General features: G+C 38.5%; 1 protein-coding gene across 3 annotated transcripts in view; it reads left to right on the top strand.

Moving 5' to 3' along the window:
* ZZZ3 (zinc finger ZZ-type containing 3) overlaps positions 1-23,425 on the top strand; it is a 77,439-nt gene that overhangs the window by 19,150 nt on the left and 34,864 nt on the right. For all 3 annotated transcript variants that reach the window (XM_042461583.1, XM_042461581.1, XM_042461582.1), the window contains exon 2: positions 14,121-15,676. In XM_042461583.1, coding sequence (XP_042317517.1) covers positions 14,172-15,676 — 1,505 coding nt within the window. In that variant the 5' untranslated portion in view covers positions 14,121-14,171. The remainder of the gene's footprint in view (positions 1-14,120; positions 15,677-23,425) is intronic.

Genomic DNA, 23,425 nt, shown 5'->3' with positions numbered 1-23,425 from the left:
CATGTATCAAAGTACTGTACTTATTATCAAAGTACTATAATTCTTATAAAAAAAGTAACCATCCCCTGATGGAAGGTGAGAGCTTAATCCATCCTGGGAGCACCTGACAGAAGCACTGGCCCTTCTACTTTCTCATCCATGCAGCCTTTAAGGTGAGCACAGTTATGCATGGTGGCATTTTGTAAGTTCTTTGGCATTATTTTCCTTTGCTCCATCCTCTGTTACATGGCCCCAGGTTTTACCCTCAATTTATCCATGGGTTATATCAGAATCCATAATTTTTGTCCCCAAAAGCTGCCCTTGATTTATACATGAGGTCAACCTATAGTTGAGTATATATAGTTGTAGCTTCTTGTTTTTTACTTTTTTGTTTTTAGTTAAAGGTTTTCAGAAATGCCAATACATGGAGGCCATGATGAACAACTTCAGACATTTTGGTTAACTTTCTAAAGCAATAGTGTTCAAAATCTGTGACACTTTAATTTGTTGCCATATGTTTATTAGCAGGAAAATATTGTTTTAAGATAACAGCACATTGGAAGTTTCTTTCTTATGAAAACATGCCATGCCAAGATTTTATCTATTTTTCTTTTATCTGCTAATTTATTAGCATCTCTTGTCTTCTTATTCCTTGTCATCTTCTTTTTCTTTTGGGATCTGGTTTGCAAGTACAGTCATCCCTCCATATTTGTGGATTTGATATTTGCAGATTTGTTTATTCACGGATTTCATTAATATGTTCTCTCTAGGACTGTCTAGGTCCTCCAGTGCAACTCTGTGGTCAACTTTAACTAAATGTTGCACTGAAAGACCATTTGTAGCTACTCTAGTGCCATTCTATGATCAGTGTATGTTGGACATTGACCACAGAGTTGCACTGGAGGACCTAGAGATTCCTAGAGAGGTGTCCTCTCAGGTAAAAACACTGTTTTTGTTATTTGCGTTTTTTCCATATTCATGGGGGTCTTGTTTCCCTAACCCTAGCGAATATGGAGGGACAACTGTAGTAAGTTTATTCTTGAGTCACTTTTTAAAAGGGGTTGGAAGTTAAGGGCCAGGTATGTATTTTCAACATGGATAAATGCCAATATTGTCTTTAGCTCTTCTTAACAGGCAGCAGGAATACAAGCAACTTGGATGGAGGAATATGAAATTAATGTGGTATTTTTAGGATGTACCACATTGTATAGGGTGTATATTCGTTATACAGTGCAGCTGAGCTGAAAACAACATGCCTTACTCTTTTCTTTTTGGACTGGATGGTGCTATTCACCTGCCCATGATTGTGGTATATCCTTAATGTTTTTTATGCAACTTCTTATATAGTATTACATTGTGATACATGCCAGCTTTCCTTGAATTCAAGAGGAAATATCCTGATGTGGTTGCAGTCACCTCCCTCTGATGTGGAGAACAAAGTTCCCAGGAATGTCCAATGGGGCAGCAACTTATAGTTAGTCAGTCTTGTTCATATCTGCTTCTTTATTAATTAGGCTAAGCTTATCTTGTTTCTCCAGACAGGGAGATAAAGGGTGAATACTTGCAGGCATGAAATATAGCTGAAGCTAGATGGCATCCATCAGGGGATCAGATTTTGTCCCTAACTAGCCAACTGTTGAACCTTGTGTTATCTTTGTTCATAGCAAACTGCTACAAGTAGTTCCCATAATTTAGCTCAGGGGTAGGCAACCTGCGGCCCGCGGGCCGGATGCGACCCGGCAAGGCCTTGGGACCGGCCCCAGCCTCATCCTGCTGCCGATTGTCACCGGGGCCTTTGGGGGGCAATTGTCTATAGAAGCCTCAGAAACATGCATTTATATTAACATTTTTTTAAAAAATCAGCAAATTTTTTCATGTGTCCTCCATTTTTTTTTAAAAAAGTGTCTTCCATTTGAAAATTTTGTCCTACATTTGTCCTGGTTTATTTATATATTTAATTTTAAAAACAAATTATTTAATTATTTATTTTTTTGGCTTCGGCCCCCCAGTTGTCTGAGGGACAGCAACCCGGCCCCCGGCTCAAAAAGGTTGCCTATCCCTGATTTAGCTTCTTCTATTCTGGCCTCCTTCTGGGAAAATGTATGTACATAATAGTTGTTGTTTTTATGTTCTCTGTATTGTTATGCATAAAACCCTTTATTCCTTTGTGTTGTGTCCAACCCTTGTTCTGACATCTGATGATGTGCATGCTTAGTAGTCACAGAATTGAGTATACTTACTCTCTGAAGAATATTATTACGGTAGTTAAAAAAAGAAAACTGCTTATTAGTGGAATGCTCTGCTTCTCAACTGTGTGCTCTCCGGACTCTTTCTTCTTTCAGAATAGAAATGGAAGCTCTTTTCGTTGCCCTTCATCTTTATCTTCTATCTTTGACCTTCTTCACACTACAAAATTACAGCAATTCTGATACTACATTGAAGTGCCATGGCAGCAACTTATAAAATCCTGGGATTTGTAGTTTCATGAAGGACTAGAGTTCTTTGGCTGACAGTTCTAAATATTTTGTGAAACTGCAGATTCCAGTCCTGGAACCATGCCAGCTAAAGTGGTATGAAACTGCTATAATTACATGGTGTGAAAGTCTTTTATGTAGGATATTCACTGTGTAAACATTATTTCATTTGAGTTGTTATAATCAATGTTGCCTCTGTCTTTCCAGTCCTTCAGACTTTGGAATTAAAAAACAGCATGTCAATCTAGCTTTAAAATAATCATTCTTTAGAAAGTCACTCTTTTGTCTCTCTTATTAAGTTTGTGCTTGGAATGAAAACAAAATGTATAGTTCACGCCTTATACTTGTGTAAGGCTTCACCTTTGAGCTTTATAAACAAGTTCTAATTTCTGCAGTTGACTGCCCTGCTGTGTTTTATAATTCTGGAAGGTAGCACTGGCTGTGCAAAGCTGATGATACTCCTGGGAACTGGGAATTGTTGGATGTGGTGGCTGCTGCTTTCTCAGCATTATTGTGTCACACGTTTTTGCTTTTGTCTTTGTTAATAAGGAGATAGGGACAGAAATTGCTATTCACATTGCTATTTCTGTGTGTACATGCCAGACATTAACTGCTTTTACTTTTTAATGCACAGATGTGCAACTTGTAACATAAACAACTGTGCAGCAGAAGGATATGCAACAGAACTGTTTGTAAAACAGATTTATTTATTTATGTGACAGTTCCAGTTTTCTGCTGGTAACTTTTCTACATAAGGTACTTGTCCAAGGAAAATAAAAAGCTTCTCTGTATGCAGAACAGGCTCTCTAGTTTGCACCCCTAGTGCTAAATGTAATTGGGTCATAAATAAAAAATGTGTTTTAGGTTCTTAGTAGCAGGGACCTGTGAAACTTACAGCACTCAAATACTTTAGCTTAGCTTTTCATTTATGCTTACATTTAATTCCCAAATTAAATTGTTTATTTCTCTGCTTCCAAATTGTTGAGAAGCCTTTTCTTTCGGAGAATGGGGTTTATAAATGGGTGGCTTCTTGAGAAGGGCAGCATTGAGATCAGTGTAAATGATGGAGCACTCCAACAAACATGGCTGGTTTAATATGAACTGTTGTTTCTGATCAGTAAAGCTGGATTCTGGTTTGGCCATGTATTACCAATCTCCATAGGCATTTTAATGTGTGTTTTTATAGAGAAAATAATTCATGAGCAAATAATACGTACATGCATACATAGTTATGCTTGCTTCTTGCTTCTCCATGATTATGATAGCTTCAAAAAGTCTTCATCAATCATGGGAAGTGAAGAAAGTGCATGTAATTTAGTCATTTCACATAATGTTAGTCCTTCTGGATGTTCTGTGCATATGTATGGAGATAGTTACTATATGTCCAAATTGTGTGAACTTGCCCTGTATATTGTCCAGTGAACCCTGTGGAATATGAATGGTTAGTTTTTCTTTATAGCATTTAAATATATTTAAGTATACGTAGCTTTAAGATCCTTACTAGTTTCTTTGTGTCAAGAGAATTTTAGTGCAGTCAAGAACAAAGGGCTTTATCACACACTGCTTTTAAACCACGATTCCCTTGGGAAGGAGGCGGCATCAGCAAGGATGATCACATAACATAACTTCCCTCCTGTAGCTGACTTGTCTCTGACTCATCCATTTTCATTCAGTGGGGAAACCCGTGAATAAATTGCCAGTCATGCAATTCCCGGGGCATTTGCACAATTGGCAGTCACATGGTGTCATTTTCCCCTCCCCCTCCTCACTTTAATTTTTCCCTCCTCTCTTTTTTTTGCATGATTTTGGAGCTCTGAAGCCTTGTAATTTATAAAACGGATTTTAAAAGCTTACATTGGGATTGCAGAGCTCTGTAATTGGTATTGTGCTGTTTTATTTTGGGTTGCAGGTTTGTTTATTTTGTAAAAGAGGCTGGTGTAATAATGCTCAACATAAAAAGGTAAAGGTATTCCCTGTTGACCATATTGTCAAGTTGTGTCAGACCATGGGGGTGATGGTCATCTCCGTTACTAAGCCAAATAGCCAGCATTGTCAGAGACTACTGTGTGATCATGTGGCCAGCATGGTTGTACAGAACACTTTACTTTCCCACCGAAGTTGTAGCTATTTATCTACTTCCATTTACATACTTTCGAACTGCTAGGTTGGCAGAAGCTGGGACTAGTGATGGGAGCTCACCGCATCATACAGTACTCTGGCCTCAAACTGCCAACCTGCTGATCTTGCAATCAACAGAGTCAGCCAGCCTATCACCCTTGTGTCCTCTTGCAGGGAGAGCACAGCAATTTCACAAGGAATATAGCAAAAGAATACAGTGCACCCGTGCCCCATACATGGCTTCGTGCTCATGTGGAAGCCACATGATGGGAGAGTGAATGGTGCGCGAGCCTGCGGCGCACATGCTCTCCCGCGCCGTGAGCACAAGCCCTATTCAATTGAATGGGACTCAAACTTATGCGTTTTTTGGCTTACACGGTGGCTCTGGAACGGATCCCCCGCGTAAGCCAAGGGACCACTATATTTGAGTTTAGTATGGCTTATTTTGTTTTAGTACATTCTCCTGTTAACATACGGTACATTTTCTGTCTGAAGTCTTATTTGTTTTCTCGCCTTTCATGTTTTGGAACCTAGTCAACAAAAGTGACTAGAGCTGATTCTTTGGATCTTGCTTAATTGCTGCTTATCTGCAAATATTTCTTTGCACAACTTTTGATTACTTTTGATTACTATGTCCAAAAACTGTCAGTGAAGTACACAAGAATGCTAACTTTTAAAAGTGTATGTTTATGATGTTTTTCCAAATTATAACTTTGGTTTAGCTGAGGGAGAAGATCATATTTTTCTGTCCTCAAAATTAAACTTTTGTCACACTTCCAAGTGTAATAATTGAGGATAGCTTTGATCCCAACAGCTATTACTTCCTTATACAATTACTTGCTTATACAATACAAATGAATTTCATTTTACACAACCAAAAGTTCTCATGGTCTTTGTGAACTCTTATATACAGATCTTCCTGTGCAGAATGCTCATTATTCTAGATCAGAGCAAGTATCTTTTGGCATGCCAGGAATATTCCCTTCAATTTTCCCCCAGTTTGTTTATAGTCACCTTTCACAAAGCAGTATTTCAAAAACATTCTGTTGGTTTGCCAAGTGTTCCTTCATTTTCTTTTTATCTAGTTTTTTTAAATAAGAGATTACCAGATAAGAGTTTACTATTTACTCCTTGTGATATTTTTACTTTGATGGAGTGCATGCATCCAGCCAGCATAGCATTTATGGTGCCAAAGTTTTTAAGACATGTTTTGACTGCAGAGCTAAAGTGGCTCTGACTGACAATCGCTCTAAATGTTGTCTTTATAAAGACTCCACATCATTGAGCATTTCTAGCCTTCATACCATAGAATAGAAATAATCAAGTAGTTAGATTGCTCATACAAATTTGCAGTAATTTGGTCTTTCTCGCTGAAATATTTGTTCAAACTCAACTGCCAAAGCCTCTTTCTATCTGTTAAAGGCATCTCTATACATAACCTCAGCTATTGGATGACTCTCAAAGATCACATCTTTCTGTTGTATCTGAAACAGAGCACAACACAGTATCAAAAAATTCCTTTCACATGTCTGAGATGGTACTCAACTATCATCTGTAGGATTCCCAGCATCATGCTGTATCAAGGATCTTCTGCTTCAAAAATATCTAAGCCAAAATATTGTGCTGTGTTGATGTCAACAGTTTGTCACTGAGTTCAGCTGGCTTTATCAGCTCATGATATATATAGATCAATCAATCAATCAATCAATCTTTATTAATGCTTAAGCCAAAGGCCATTCGCATGATAAAATATAAAACCAATGACAGCAATTCAGAATTATAAAATATTCCATCAAATAACATCCAAATTTAATACATAATATACTTCCAGTCAATTAAATAAGACAACGTTAAAAAAACCACTTCAAGAATAGATCAAAACAGCATAAAATTCAGGTAGAGAGATAATTTGTAACAGGTAGGTAAAATGTGACCCTCCAGATGTTGGGACTGCAGCCATCAGCACTCTTCACTTTTGGTTGGGCTAGTTAGGGCTGATGGGAATTGCATTCCAGCAATTCTTTCTACATTGAGGAAAATATAATTATCTTTATAGGATGCAAGATGAAGACTGTGCTTTTCTGTTCCAGGATCCTCCACTAAATTCTATCATTGTAGATGTAGTTCAGGAAAGAGCTAATAATAGATGACACTTTACTCTTTCTGTCAAGAAAAGGAAAGAATTGAACACTCTATTATTGTTAATTGCCATCAAAGAGACTTAATACAGTCGGCCCTTCTTATAGACTGATTTTTTATACACGGATTCAAGCATACACGCTTTGAAAATGTTCCAAAAAAGTATAAATGTACCTTGATTTTCCATTTTTTATAAGGGACAACATTGTGCTATGTCATTATATTTAATGGGACTTGAGCATACACGGATTTTGTTATACACGGGGGATCTTGGAACCAAACCCCAGCGTATAACAAGGGTCCACTGTACAACCTTGTGAATGAGAGACCTCCAAGTCAACTGTTATCAACAACCTGCTCAGGTCTCACAAACCTGGCCATGGCTTAGCTGATTGAGTTTATCCATCTGTAATGTGGGCTTTCTCTTTTTCTACTGCTTTCCATCTTACCACACATCTTTTTTTTTTCTGAGTCACGTTTTTTTATGATATGTCCAAAGTACGATAGTCTCAGTTTAGCCATCATACTAAGGAGAGTTCAGGCTTGATTTGCTCTGTGACCCATTTATTTGTCTTTTTAGCAGTTCATGGGATTTGTAGAAAACTCTTCAAGCACCACATTTCAAATTAATAGATTATCTTTCTTCATTGATTCCCCTTCCCCAAAGTTGTTCCAAGCATTTGTTGTTATCTGCTAGTAGTATGGTGCCATCTTCCAATGTCCAGGCTGCATTTTATCACTCTGTCTAACTTGTATGTTCCAACATATAATATGTAACACAGGATTAGACTTGAAGGAAGGGGCATGAAAATTGGAGGAAGGAGCAGCGACAATTAAAGATATCTAGATAACACCATACAGTGTGCCCGCATCATACGTGATGTGTCATACGCAGCTTTCAGCATACACTGAAAGTCACGCTGGGAAAAGGAACGTTGGGTACTTACCGTGACATGTTCATTTCCTGCAGAGAAGGGTCCTGGCATCCTGTAATCTGGGTTTAGCTCCTCCTATTTGCTCCTGTAGGCAGGGACAATAAACAAAAGACCGGCCCCTATATAGGGAGGAGCTAGCCCCCCTGAGCCTCAGTCAATAACAAGCCAAGCGACTAGTAAGGTAATCAAGGAACTGAACTTCAGTAACCTCAGCTAAGGGTTAACTAGAACACCTTAGAAAAAACTAGTCCAAGAACAAACAAGAACTCAGAAAAACCAATCCAGCAACAAGAAGAAGAACAAGGCAGGGCCACCAACAGGCAGGCAGGGTCGGAGGCCGCAGGCAGCACCCGGGTGGGCAGGATGCCAGGACCCTTCTCTGCAGGAAATGAACATGTCACGGTAAGTACCCAACGTTCCTTTTCCCAGCAGAGAGGGTCCTGTCCTCCTGTAATCTGGGATTTACAAAAGCCCTCTCGAACTGGGAGGGAGGTGCTGCTAGGAGACTGTGGCCCCCGACACAATCTGTTGGAGGAACCTCCTTTCAAATGACGCCTCTGCGGACTGAGACACGTCCAGTTTGTAATGTCTTATGAAGGTCGAAGGCGACTTCCATGTGGCCACCCTGCAAATATCTGACAGAGAGGCGCTAGTGGCCAAGGCCGCAGGGGTAGATGCACTCCTGGTTGAGTGCACCATCAACCCCTTGGGTGGAGTGAGGTCAAGAGTTCGGTAGCTCTTTTGAATTCAAGACCTGATTCACTTACTCAGAGTCGAGACTGGTACCTTGCACCCCAAAGAGCCCAGGCAAAAGGAAAGGAACATCTCAGATGACCTAAGGTTGAAGTCCTCTTGATGTAGATTTTGAGGGCTCTGCACACATCCAATGTGTGCCAGGTCTTTTCCAAGTCCTTCTTAGGATCGGGGCAGAATGAAGGCAGGAGAATGTCCTGTGACACCTGAAAGGCTGAGTTGACCCTAGGCACGAAGGTAGGGTCTGGACGAAGGCACACTGAGACAGGCCTAAAAATACACAAGTCTTTACGTACCGACAGGGCCCCAGCTCTGACACCCATCTGGCGGAGGGAATGGCCGTGAGAAAGATGACCTTGAGGGAGAGGTGTTTGAGGAAGGCCTCCCAAAGGGACTTGATCAGCCCAACCGTCAGAGCCTCTAAGACCGTGTTCACATCCTAAGATGGAAAACGATGTCTGGTGGACAGGCCCTGTTGGAAAACTCCCCTCAACAGCCTCTTAATGTGAGGATGGCTGCCATTCTAGCTGCTCTCGTATGGAGCAGAAACGACGTGATGGCAGACACCTGCCTTATAACCATGTTAGGTCAAGTCACTGCTTAATGTCATCTTGGATGGACTATAGCAGGTCAGCCACTGAAAACCTGAAGCAGTTGATGAGAACTTGCCCAAGCAGTGGATTATGTGATCAATTAGAATAGAATCTGATCTAATCTGGACCTATGGCATCTTCCAGCCTACCACTGATCACCTTGTCAACTGTTTATAGCAATGAAGGTGATATTAAGGTGATTTCATTTGTAGTAATTAAGACTTACCTCTGAAAGAGGAATGTTAATGTCTGACTTCCAATTAAAATTTCAAAACAATGTGCAGTTCTTTACTGGGACATCTGTGAACCTGTGTAAAATAAGACTAATCCCATGGTTAGGCACAGAAGACATTGGATTAACCTTTATCTCGCAGACATTGGTGAGTCCATGCAGAAGCATAGATGCACTCTGTGTTAACAGGGCATGTGGTCAGAATTAAGTCTGATTTCATCTGAGGATGAACTAGTCTAGAGGCTTCAAAAATCACCCCAACTCCATGTAGCAGGCTATCCTCAACCTGTATGAAGGCTGAGGGGTCTCTCGGCTAAATGAACTGCTGATTAAGGAGACATGAAATGGGAACAGGGGGCTTGGCAAGGATAGCCCTCTGGTATCTAATTTTGAGGAGAGAGTTTTCTCCACAAAAGGGATCTGTCAAAGGAACACAAACCTAAATTTAAAATAGTATAGTGGGCCCTCAATATGTACTGGAGTTGGATTTAGGACTTTGCATGGATACCAAATCCATGGAAACTCAAGGCACATAACATATAATCACATAGTAAAATGGAGTCTCTTATATAAATAGTAAAATCATAGTTTGCTGTGTCGTATTTTTGTTTGTTTTTTGGAATATATATATATATATATACACACACACACACATATTTACAAGCTGTGGGCATATAGGTGGCTGGTGTAAGTCTCTATATGGAGCTGTATGGTATATTAAATCTGAGCGTTTTTGCTAGCAGAAAACAAGGCATAGGCACTAGGAAATCTGTTTTTCCAGCCCCAAAGGTAGTAAACAATGGTGTTGTTTGGACCAGACCATGCCATGAAAACCCAATCAGGGATAAGACACTCACCCACACAGCAGCTAACCTTATGACCATAAAACCATAGAATCATGGAGTTGGATGAGACCACAAGGACCATCAAGTCCAACCCCTTGCCATGCAGGAAATCACAATCAAAGCATGCCCAACAATATGCAAAGGAATTTGTAGCTTCCTGAGACCACTAAAAGAAAGAGATTGGCAGCCTGAACCTTCATGGCCTTGAGCCCAATTCATCATATGCAAGATAGACCTTGTTATAATAGGCCTATCCAGGGCAGGGAGCAGTAGAATGGCAAGCCCATCAGCAGGCATTCTTATTTAAAATGTAACTATCTAGACAAGGTAAGAGGCAATTGTGGTCTTTGTGGCAGAGTCCTCAGGGCTCTGCAAGATGTCTGAATAGGATTTGAAGCAACCTCTTAGCAGAAAAAACTGACTATATTGTTTTAAAACACTCATGGAGGAAGGGGGGGTTTCTCCCCCCATGGAGTCTGTTTGTCTGTTTGTTTTTGATAAAGAGTTTTTCTTAACCCCCTGTATTAGTGAGAACCATCTCATGGAAGAAACTGTATTTTTTTAGTTTCTTCCCTTTAACAGACATCTCTCCAAGAAAGAAGGGAAGGCAAGGGGAGCCACATCTTTTGAGGCTAGCTGACTGAGGTGCACTGTTTTATAACAGCATACACTGAAAGTCATGCTGGGAAAAGGGGCGGTGCGCCCCATGATGGGTGCATGTGCTCGTGGTGCACACGTGCCACAGCGTACATGAACCCCATTAATTTAAATGGGGCTCGAGCATACGCGGAATTCCCCTTATGTTGGGGGGAGGTCTGGAACGGATCCCCCGCATAAGGGAAGGACAGACTGTACTAAAAAAACTTGGAATAATCAGTGACGAAAGTCAAGGAAGAAAATACAAAAGCAGGTTTGCTGTTGAACATAATAAAACAAAAATACTGTAATAGCCACAGACAATTTGCAGAACTGTAAAGTTGACAGTGGAGACATTAAAATAGTTCAGTCATTAATCAGAATGGTGCCTGTGGTCAAGAAACCGAAATAAGACTTGGAAGGACAACATTTGAGATGTAGTGTTGGAGAAGAGGTCTGTGGCTACTGTGAACTGCTAAAATAAATAAATGAGTTCTAGAGTAAATCAAGCCTGAACTCCCCCCCTAGAAGGCAAAATGACTAAATCAAGGCTGTCATACTTTGGTTATATCATGAGAAGAAAACATGATTCACTAGAAATGATAGTAAAGATGGAAGGCAGCAGGAAAAGAGGAAGACCATGGATGAACTCTATCAAGGAACCAACAGCTCTGAGTGTGCAAGACCTGAACAGTGTGGTTAATAATGGGACTTATAGGGCTCTCACTCATAGGGTTGCCATAAACTGAAGTCAACTTGACAGCAGTTAACAATTGGCCTGCCATTATAGAGTAAACTTTGACTTTATATGTTCAGCATAAATCCAATCTTTAAAGTGGATTAATCTTATCAAAACTATAGAAGTTATGAAGCATCGAAGAAAGGATGCTTTTTTCAACCTCTTGAACTTACTATCAGTTAAATCTTCATAGCTACTTCTTGCTCAAAAGTTCCTTGGTATAGTTTTTAATATAGACTGTAGCAATACAAAAGAAATCTCAACTGGATGAATAGAAAGAGAGTCCTGTTTTATTTGCCAAGTATTACATTAGCTGGTTTTTGATGTCATTGTTTTCTTTGGACACATATGGCAGATTGCTTTATTGTGTCCACAATGTTCTGTATAATATATAATGAAACAATATATCAAATTTTGACTCTTGAAATGCCTGTATTAAAGTTATTATATCACATAGGTCAAAAACATTCTTCAACTTCTGTTTCCCCAATATTTCATTCAGTTAATGGAAAAACTGAGAAATGGTTTTAAAGCTGCCTGCCAATTGTCCCCATATTGATGTCAGTAGATTTTATTTTACATTTGTGTTCACCACTGTTTGTGTCAGTGTGGAGACAAATAATTTAATTCTCACTAAATTTATAAATGTCTGTTGTTACAAATTACCCATAATATCTAGAGTTGACTTAATAGTGATCTGGTCTGTTGCCCAGAATGGTATATTTCTTTGGCCATTAAAATTTCTTAAGTAGAGGCTTACATTCTGTTCTCAAAGACATTTTAAATGCCAAATAATATTTTTAAACAATGAATGAGGTTCTTGGTTCTTACAAGGTTTTTTGTGTGTTTTTTTTCCTGCTTCAAATACTCCATTGCAACTTTGTGGAAAGAAAAATGAAGAAAAGTCCTCCTAATCACCAGCCTATAAAGTACCATGTTTAGGTTCTTACACATTACAATTCTATAATGTAAAAACACTACAATGTAAAAACTTTCAAAACAGACCGTTCCTCAGATGGTTTGACTGTTTCACCAGTTATGTAGGGGGATATCTAATACCTCCCTTTACAAGGGGAAGTCTTGCAGTGGCAATAGACCTCCATAAGTGCTAACCTTTCTTTAAATGTGTCAGCTCAGAGGACCCTAAATTCATTGATGCAACTGGTAGCTCTTGAAAGAGCCAGCCCCTTGCTGGAGGTATGCGCCAGGCAGTCCAGTTTAGCCTTCTGTGGGCATTCTGTGCTACCAGAAGTTCTTTCATAGGCTCTTGGTCCAAATTTTTGCCCTTTTCAACCTAAATTGGGAACTGAAGTATATAAAAAAAATAGTAGTGGTGCAGTTCTGTGCATTTCTTACTAAGAGATAAGCCATGCTCAGATCATTGGGACTTACTTGCCGCTCAGCATTATAGCCTCATTTGTTTCTTAGACAAGATGACAGTATTTCTGAGTTCAGGATGCTTCTACTTCTGATGTTTTTGAAACTGATATTTTGGGGTTTTAGGCCATCTCCACTTTTAATCTACAGCTCCCCTTGATACCAGTGCAGTTTCCCAAAGGTTCTTGGTTTTTGATATCAATCCAGTTTTCAAAAGCTTCTTGGAATTAAATGTGGGGTGTAGTCCCTCACATGGTCTTGGTTTTCTCATGATATCCTGATCACTTAGGAAAGAGCCAAGCTGCTGTGATTCCTGAGTATGAAAACACAGCTTAAGAGAGATGACTGTGAGATTCAGCATCAAGAAGTTACCTTCATAACGTTAGACAAATATCTGTAAGGCATGTCTTAACACAGCTCTACAGAAGCCTGGCATTAGCAGTGAATTGAAATGGTCTGTGACTACATAGTGGCATGCAATCTATCTCTAGGATATTTGCTTTACACCTCCGTCTATCTGAATTGCTGCTGAGCCATAAGTTAAAAAAAAAACACTATTTGTTGTCAGCATACTGTATTAGTTGCTTGAGGTGAACAAATTGTGTTATGTCAAATAGAAAATTATCATTTTTTTGTCTGTATCATTTGCTAGTTATCTTGGGGGAGGTGTGTGTGCAGATCACTGCTTTACTCTTAGACTGATGTATCTTTGGATTCTGAAGCTTGAATCTTCAGATGTTGCTGGATTGCAACTCCCAGAAGCCCCAGCCAGTATGACCAACAATCAGAAATTGTGGGAATTATAGGCCAACAACATCTCAGACTCAAGTCTGGAAACCACTGTGGTGGATAATGGTTTCATTGCTTCATATATTTTTCTCTACAAATGTTAGGTGCTGTTTCTGAATCATAAGTTTAAAGTAGCTGTTAAAAGCTGATAAGAATTTTGTTATCTTCTTAAATGCATGAGAAATCCTTCTTTTGCTTATTCTATGGTAGAAATAATGATTTATGTTAATATTTCAGAAAAGCCTTGTCTTTACTGTTAAAAATTGTTTTCATTTTAGATTTCTGAGTTAGTGTCAATATATATATTCTGATCTTTTGATGTGTATGTAAGTAATGTTGTTAATATTAAGCATCTAGTTCTATGATAAGAATAATTAGATGACTGTCTTGATATCAAAACAAGGAAACTAGAGCTGTAGAAATATTATTTTAGTAGTATAATTAAAATGTTAGCTTAAGTGATCCTGTAGGCCATGCCTTTTCTCATTGTTTTGTCTACCTTTCTTTGAAGGTCTCCGAATGAGTGGATCATGAGGAACATACTTTAGGGACTTGCCATAGTATGGCTGCTTCTCGATCTACTCGTGTCACAAGATCAACAGTGGGTTTAAATGGTTTGGATGAAAATTTTTGTGGCCGAACTTTAAGAAACCGTAGCATCGCTCATCCAGAGGAAGTTTCTTCTCTTCCACAAGTAAGATCAAAATCACCAAAGAAGAAATCAGACTCTCTGCAGACACAGAAGGGAAACAACAGTGGGCGAACAAATGATGTGAAACAGCAGAATTCTAGAGAATCATGGATAAGCCCTAGAAAGAGAGGACTATCAACTTCAGAAAAGGATGTTGTTGAGAAACAAACTGTGGAGAGTTGTGAAAAGAAACAAGTGGAACCTGTCTCACCAGTTGTAAAGAGAAATAAGCGTTGCCTACGTTCAGAGACACAAAATAGTTCAGAAGAAGTGCTGCCTTCTAAAACCGGGAAAGAACGATTGGAACGCAAAAGCTCAGTATCTGACAATGTTGCGGTCACTCCAGGGCCTAAACGAGCTTGTCGATGTCTTATATTGGACGATAGTGATAAAAGGGAAGTTAAAAAGGTGAATGCTTGTGCAGAAAGATTTAACAGTTCCTCAGTGTCAGAAGAACTTTCAGGTTGTAAGTCTGTCAATGGGGTTGATGGGAGAAATTCAGATGCTTCGAGATGTGATGACTGTCAGTCTGATGGGAGCACTACACGGAACAATGCTGATTTCTGTTCATCAAAGGAAAAAAATATAACAGAAAATGGAAACACATTGGCTCGTTCATCGTTTGGTCTCAATAGGAGTAAGGAAGACAGTTTTGTAGACCACAGTGTGCCTTGCACAAATTCACAAGAACAGGTAAAATTGGAGGACCACAACCAGTTGAACAACTGTTTGCCTGAGGAAACTGCTAATCAGGCACATGGGTCAGGTACGGGTACAGGGTCCTTTTCTGAAATCCAGTCATCTTTATTAAGGGATTCTGAGGAGGAAGTAGATGTGGTAGGGGATTGCAGTGCCTCAAAGAAACAGTCTGAAAATACCAACAATAACCTGGACAGTTGTCAAGACAGTACATTAGTCTCAGGTGAACCTGAACCATCAGTATTGGACTGCATTCCATCCCAAATTATATCGGCACCAGAATCTCAAGAACACAGATACACACTGAGAACATCACCGTGGAGGGTGTGCCCTACAAAAGGTAGCCCTACAAAACATAACTCCCCATATAGAGAAAATGGACACATTGAAGAGAGCAATCATAGTGTACCTGAAAAGAATGTGGAATCAGGTATTACGATTATCAATCAATCTACTATAAAGACAGACATTATTTCAAATGAAAAAGAGAGAGGTTGTGATTCTGGGGACAATATAGATGAAGGACTAAGTAGACCACCCTCAGAAGCTAGATTTGTTATTGGATCGCTACCATCTGCCAAAGAGAGTGCCAATCTTCATGCTATAGAGGATGAGGAGGAAGAGCCTGATGTGTATTTCTTTGAATCAGATCATGTGGCATTGAAACACAACAAAGAGTATGTGTAACTATGGTAACCATGGATTCTGCTTTTTGTTTGTTAATCGTATCCCTGATTTTTCCAAAATTCTATTACCTGCTCTAGAATAATTCCATATGAATAATATTTCTTTTAGGATGAATCTTACATTTATTCTGTTTTGAAAAGTAAAACTAATGTCATCTGTATGTTATAATTAGGGAACGTTACTTAATCATATAATTTTAGGGCAAAAATGGAATTTAAACACTTTTTTCTTTTGAAAGCTAGCTCTGAAGTAAATTTTTCACAATCTACTTTTCTTGTTAGAATTTTAGCGAGGGCTTTTTATTTAATATGCCAAATGTGTTCTGTTACATTGTGATACTAGTGTACATAGCAGAGTGCATAAACTGTTAATTTGCTATTATGGTAGTTCTGTATGGTATTGCAAAAGAGATTAATGCAGGGATTGGCTTGTTTAAACCAGGTTGGTTAAACCATGGTTTTTAAACATTGGTTTAAATCAAATGACTTTTTAAAAAAAATTACTCATTTTTAAAAATCGATTATTTATATATGCATATTTACAAATCTGACTATTTTAGCTATTTTCTAACCCTCTTATTGAAACAACGACTGCTTCAATTTAAACACTTTAAACTTTTTAACTTGAACAGTTTATTGTCACTTGTTCATTGTCAGACCAGTATCCAGTGTCAGTTGCTTCTTTTTAATCACATTGGCCTGTTACAGACAGCCAAAATAAAGCTGCTTTGAGTCACAGTGGAGGTTTGGTGTTTCAATGATGCATGCGTCCTAAGAGTCCAGAAGCCACACCAAAGCCACACTAGGGCTGGAGCATGGCTTTGGTGCGACTTCTGGACTCTTTGGACGCATGCATCATTGAAACACAATACCTCCACTGTGACTTGAAGCAGCTTTATTTTGGCTGTCTGTAACAGGCCATTGTTTTAAAGTGGAAGAAATGCTGTTCAGAAACAAGTCCTTCAATTAACATAGGTTTGACCAAAACAGCTGACTTTAAAAGAACAGGATTGGTTGTTTTTGTTTAGAATTATTGCTATGGTCATAACATTTGAATTGCATTTTTCTTAATTTTCTGATTTAGTCTTACATTGGTGTAGTCTACCATATACACCAACTTGTCAATATAATTCCCAAAGTTTTACTGAAAGATGTAAATCATATCAAATCCTAGTACCTTTGGATTGATAATGTTAGAAAGCATTAAAAAGTTTGATCAAGCTTTCTAATACATAAAATAGTGTTTCACAGTATTAATATAATAAGCTGAATTCAGTTTTTAAAATTAAGACATTAATGCAAAAAGCAAACAAAACCTAGTTTAATCAAAAAGAGTAATGGATTTTTATGTTCGTTCCGCCTCTCCCTTCAACCCTGGATTAATGTATGTATGTTTCCAATTAACATGGCCTGTGTTACTAAATTTTAAATTTCTTCTAAAGTTGTCATCTACAACTTGTATTTTTGCGTTACTTGAATGATAAAAACCCTTAGTGATCATAAATTAAAGTTTATATGTATTCGCTGTACAACTATGATACTTGTCATTTTGACAGATGGAAGCTGCAAAGTTTGGGACTGCCAAAAAAAAAAAAAAAAAACACCTTAGATGTCCATCCTTTGGCATGAGAATCCATAATGGGTGGCAGAAATAGTACAGTGTGTCTGCTCCACCCATGCACCTGCCATCTGCGGATTTGAGCTTCCACAGACTGCAACCCCCAGCTTTTTAAATGGGTGTGCATGCCATTGAAAACAGTACATTTGAGCATCTGCATTTTTTGCTATCCGTGAGAGTGGGGTGAGGTCCAGAACGGATCCCCCACTGATAGCAAGCAACTACTGTACTGTACTGTCTTCACCCTGTCTCAGCCTCTTCCTACATTGATCCCTTGTTGTGCACAGATTAGCGTGATAATGCAGTAGTTAGAGATGATGGGTGCATCTACCATGTTGAAATAATGCAGGTTGATGCCACTTTTGACTGCCATGGCTCCATCCTACAGAATTCTGGGATTTGTAGCTTTGTGGGGCACCAGCAGCCTTTGGTAGAGAAGGATAAATATTTTGTAAAACTACAGATCTCAAGATTTCATAGGATGGAGTTACAGCGCTTAAAGTGATATCAACCTACATTCTTTCGGCAGTGTAGATGTGTCCAGTAAGTCTCATGATCTTTATGAACAGCACATATACAGAGATTTCAGTTTGGGCTAGAAAGTGAAAAGCAAGAAAAACAGAGACACAGGATTAATGTAGCAGTAAATTTAAACAGAAATAATTGGCTTTATACATTCCACTGAATTCATGTAGCATTGTGAAGCAAAACTTGTAGATGGTTTTATTGAACATTGAATGTAACATTGCTTTTGAAGCCACATGATTTCCACTGAATTTGTTCATTACTGGTTATGAAAATGTGCTTTACATAAAAGCAGTTTGAGTAGGAAAGTGTTTTTCCTGGTAACAATTTTGTGAAAATCACTGTTGTATAGTAACAATAATCCAGTACAGAGGTACCCCGGGTTACGAAATTAATTCGTTCCGCCGCCGCTTTCGTAACCCGAAATACTTCGCAAGCCGAAAAACCCATAGGCGCTAATGGGGAAAAGCCGCGATTTCGTGTGAAATAGCGCCGAAAAGCACCAAAAATTTTTTCGTAACCCGAAAAAACCTTCGTAACCCGGAACAGTTTTTTTAAATGGATTTTTTTCGTAACCCGGAAATTTCGTAAGGCGGCGCATTCGTATCCCGGGGTACCACTGTAATCTGTTTTTGATTCCTAAGAATTTGAATCGTTTCCCCAGCTTGCCCATATTTTTTAACATTCCATTTTCTGTTGATGTATATACTATTAGTCCATGACATTTTCTTTATTTATGCAGAATGCCTGTATTAAGATTTGAAATTCAAATTCACTGTACTGAGTCATAGGTGGACCAAAGAACATGTGCTGTACCTCTTGTAGTCAGAGCTTTGCTTACTGTTCGTGTGTTTTTAAACATTGTTTTTTAAAACTGCTGTTGACAAACTGCACTAACTATCTCTGATACATGTTTAAGATTAGAAGTTTCCTTTCCTTTTTTAAAGAAGAGAGAGACTTGGTCCTCAAAAGTTTTTATGTACATCACTGTTCAGTGAACCCTCTAAAAGCTGAATGCTTGTTTCAAGCCAAAACATTTGAAAAGAATATCTTGAGTGGAGCTGCTGCTTTCATATTTGATTACTGTGATATCGCTAAGAATCTACATGCTTTTCCATCACATCTAAAAAAAGGATGGGTGTGGGTGAGTGCCATGATGTGGTAATGTGAGGTTGTGTCAAATGGATTTATGCATGGTCTATTATCCCCTGCCTCCTGAATCACTTACGTAGAATGTAATGTTTGAAATGTTTATATTATGAAGTTTCTGTATTGAATCTTACTTCATCAGTGGAACATGTTCTCAGTGTTGTGTTTGGTATGCACTAGATGTATGTGTGTCATTGCTGCCATTTTAACGCATTGATGTGCTCTTGATTAAAATAACATCTGATTAAGCTTTTCAAAGTTACACAACTAATGACACTTAACAAAGTTTGTAACCAAAGCACGTCAGTAACACCTCTGTAACTCTTGTCTGGTTATTTCTTGAATGATATATTTTAATTAATTACAACAATTACTGATATTGTTTACTTGGTTCTTATACAATGCTGGATGGATCTTGTATGCCCAATTGCCCATAGATATGAATATCAGCTTACTTTTATATGTCATGGAGAATTGTAGGTTTAAAAAACGTTAGTAGTTCTGTTCTTAACCAGTTTACCATATAAGGAAATCAAATGATGGGGAAAGGGGGAAAAAGACAAATTAGAATAAAATTGGCAGTTAAAAAATTCAACTCTAAATAGTCATCCAGAGATCAATACATTTTACAGACAATTGCCTGCTAAATTCATGTTTGTTAAAGAGATGTTGCAGTTGATTGGCTGATGACAGGAAAGAGATCAGTCTAGGTGCCTCTGGAATCCTGCCCAGAAAAATCACTATGTAGCTGGTAAATTTCTTAGTCTGCTTTCACAATTAGTGTTCTGAGATATTCTGACTCTATCTGGAAGGTATTGGGTTTTACAGTTATTTATAAAGTAAATATTATAGACCCAGTATAGGTACTATTTGTAGATGCTTATATGGTCAGTGACATCCCTTTTATAGGAAAAGGGGGAAAGATTCTGGTAAATCAGGGACAGGGGACATGTTTCCTAACATATGTTATTGTAGTTCAACTCTCATCTTCCCCAGCCAATATGGTCAGTGATCTGAGAGTATGAGAATTCTTCATCCCACTTCAGAAATCCCATAGTACATTATGGGCTGGGGTAAGTAAGTGCCAGAAGTTGGGGTTCATTGCCCACCAAGGACCCCCAGGGACCATCCTATCAGCTGCCTATCCAACCCAAAAACATCCCCAACAACCTTATTTGCACCCAAACCCTCAGTCCCTCTTGTGAGGCAGTTTCACCACATGTTGGTTCTCTCACTTCTGTCCCCCAAAAGGGAGTGAGGGTTTGGGTGCATAACAGAAAGTGATGAATAGGGCAGTTTCCAATTAGAAGAAATACAGTTCCTAAGCTTATAATTGCGTATGAACCATGAATACTTAAACACCACTTAAGAATCTTTGTATTATCTACTAAACGAATGCCTAGGGAGGAAATGTTGGTAAAGAGTAGAATTTTAAATAATATTGTAAATTGTAAATGATACAATAAATGAAACCATTTAAGAATATAAGTGGAAGACCTATTACTTTAATAAAAAATTTAATATGGCTTTGTACATTTATATAACTAAGCATCATAACATGTCCTGTTTAACTGAACAGAGAATGTAGCTTCACTTTGAATCTCAGAAAGTAAAGCTCAGAGTTTAGATTTGCTGCTGCTGTAACTGAGGTCTTAGTTCATGCACAGATTTTCTGGTAGCCCTTGCAGTATGTGGTGGTGGTTGTATTTTAAATGCTTGGATTCTAATTTTTCATGCTGGCAAGATCTTGTTGTGTTTATGAAAGAAAAGCATTAGTAAATTTTAGATGCTGATGTTATTCTGTGTAATATATGCTGCTTTTTCCGAAGATGGGATTCAAGATTTTAATTTGATTGCTTTGTAATTATTACATGAGATGCCATAGCTCCATATATGCTAAAAAAAATTAAACGTTTATTGTGAGATTTGGTTGACAGTTGTACTGAAAAACAGTTTTATTATGTCATAGATATTTATTTTAGTATTTTTAACCACCCTTCACCTATATTTCCAAGTTAATATAGTTGCTGTTGTCAAACGAAGTGCAGGAAGAATTACTGTTTGTACTCGTGTATAAGTTGGCCTCATGTATAAGTGAATGGCAGGTTTGGGGGCCAGAATTATGGATTTTGCTATAATCTCTAAATAAATCACAGGTAAAAGTTAATGGTATGTAACAAACAAATATTTTCCTCTCCTTTTAAAAATGTATAGAGGTAACATACTTTGGAAGAGCTAAAGAGAAGGAGAGGATCTATTTATTGTTGGGGGGGGGGGTTTAAAAGGTAGTGGTGGTTTTAAAATGCCAACAAATAACAGATAGGAAAAGGAATATAAATGTGGCCCAAAAAATGGGGGTGGGATTAAGGAAAGCAACCTGCCTCTATTACAAACCCAGCATGAAGGCAATGACAAGAGGCAGAGGAGAGATGCCTCTCTAGCCATGGAAGCAGAGCCCCAGCTTCATTACTTCTCTCTTGAAATCAGAATGGCATTCAGCAGCAATGTGGGGGACCCCATGAATGCAACACGACCACCATTTTGTCCACTGAATGTGAAGCATAGCTGCAGCAGTCATTTTTAATTGTGGCTTACTTTATAAGCCTCTCTGCAAAGATATTGGCCTGTTACAGACTGCCAAAATAAAGCTGCTTTGGGTCTCTTTGGAGGTATGCTATTTAAATGATGCATGGGTCCTAAGAGTCCGGAGGTCGCACCTAAGCCACACTCCATTCCTAAGCACTGGAGGGCAGCTTTGGTGCAGCTTCCGGATTCTTAGGATGCATGAATCATTTAAATAGCATACTTCCAAAGAGACCCGAAGCAGCTTTATTTTGGCAGTCTGTAACAGGCCATTGTCAAGCTTCATGAGGCTTATACAGTAAGCTCATATTAAAAATGGTCTCAGCAGAGAGGTGTATACAGTAAGCCACTATTAAAAATGGCCACCTCAGATCCACCCCAAGGGCCCCAAATAGCGGGCACACTGCATTCTTTGGGCTCCTCTGTGTTGCTGCTGAATGCCACATGGGCCACAAAAAGTGAGGAAGGAGGGAGGACTATCTTTCTTTGGTTTGGGCAAGGAAGGGGTAATGGGTTGGGAGCACTGCTTCCCTGCCCCATTGTGATATGAGGGGCTTCTCACCTCTGCCTCTCGTCACTACCTTAGTACTGGATCCCTTTTCCAGCACTGACCCATCTATAAGTTGACCCATTATTTGGGTCAATTTTTTTTGTCAAAAATGTTCAGTATATACTTGTGTGTATATGATATCAATATTGTTACAGGTGATTGCCCTTAAAATATTTTGTATTGTACGGATTTTTATCCAAAGGATTTAAGCTGTCAGTGAAAAAAATATAATTTGAGAATGATAGCTGTTAGCAGATAATTAAATGTCATGATTAATAAAATGTTATTCTGCCAATCTGTGATGGAGTAGTAAGCTATTGGCAGTCAAAGGTGGTATAACACTGTTGGATAAGAAACCCTACTATGTCATCAGGGCAAGCTGGTGTAAAGAAAACTGGAAAGAAGCGAGCTTGAGGAAGAAATTGGAAAACAGTAGAATAGAAACCAGCCAGGAGGCAGTTCCAATAGAAGTTGAACTGTCATTGAAATGTTCCTTGTTTTTCTGGTTAGATGGTACATAATGACTAAAGCATCATGCACGTGTGCACGTAATATGATTGGTTTATGTATTTTGCTTGATAAAGTTTTATCAATAGTTGTCTAGGATGTTAGCAGCCCAAAATATTTGTTTTAAACTTGATAGTATTATTGCTTAGACATTATCTGCTTCAGGAATCTGCCTGAAACTTCTGGCTGAGTTGAGATGACCTATCTCATGGCCTGCATATATGGTATCAGTATATAGACGTCACATACTGTATAGAGAAAGGAATGTTGCACAAACAATGATAGCATTGTTGAAATGAATTCCATTTTGGGACAAATGTGGGATTCAAATCTCATAAATGAGTTAAAGTTTTTACCTCTGTTAAAGTTATTAACTGTGTTTTTATTAATTTTATATGATTTTAACTAGATAATTTTAATTGTCTTTTAAATTTTTCAAGTTTTACTGTGATGTTTTATTACTGTTTTATTTTGTGAGCTGCCTTGGGTCCCTTTTTTTGGGAGAAAGACAGCATAGAAGTGAAACAAATAACTAAATAGATTGTTGCTTCTGCAACACATGCATTTTCACCACCATGGCGAAACAAATATTCTGATAACAAAAGCCGAAAATGTTGAAGACTGGTTAATACCATTTTAGATAGCACACATTTAATTTGAAAGCATAACTCATTGTCTTATTCCCAGTTGAGTGTGCCACAGGCATATGAGAAAAGAACACCATTGGTGTCACTGCCTATTCAGATGGATAGTTGATCTTTTTGTTGAAGATGAAGGAAACATTTTTCCTCTGCTCAGGATTACTGAA

Source organism: Sceloporus undulatus, chromosome 4 (assembly GCF_019175285.1).
Source record: "Sceloporus undulatus isolate JIND9_A2432 ecotype Alabama chromosome 4, SceUnd_v1.1, whole genome shotgun sequence".
NCBI lineage: Eukaryota > Metazoa > Chordata > Lepidosauria > Squamata > Phrynosomatidae > Sceloporus > Sceloporus undulatus.
This window is presented reverse-complemented; position numbering and strand designations above follow the sequence as displayed.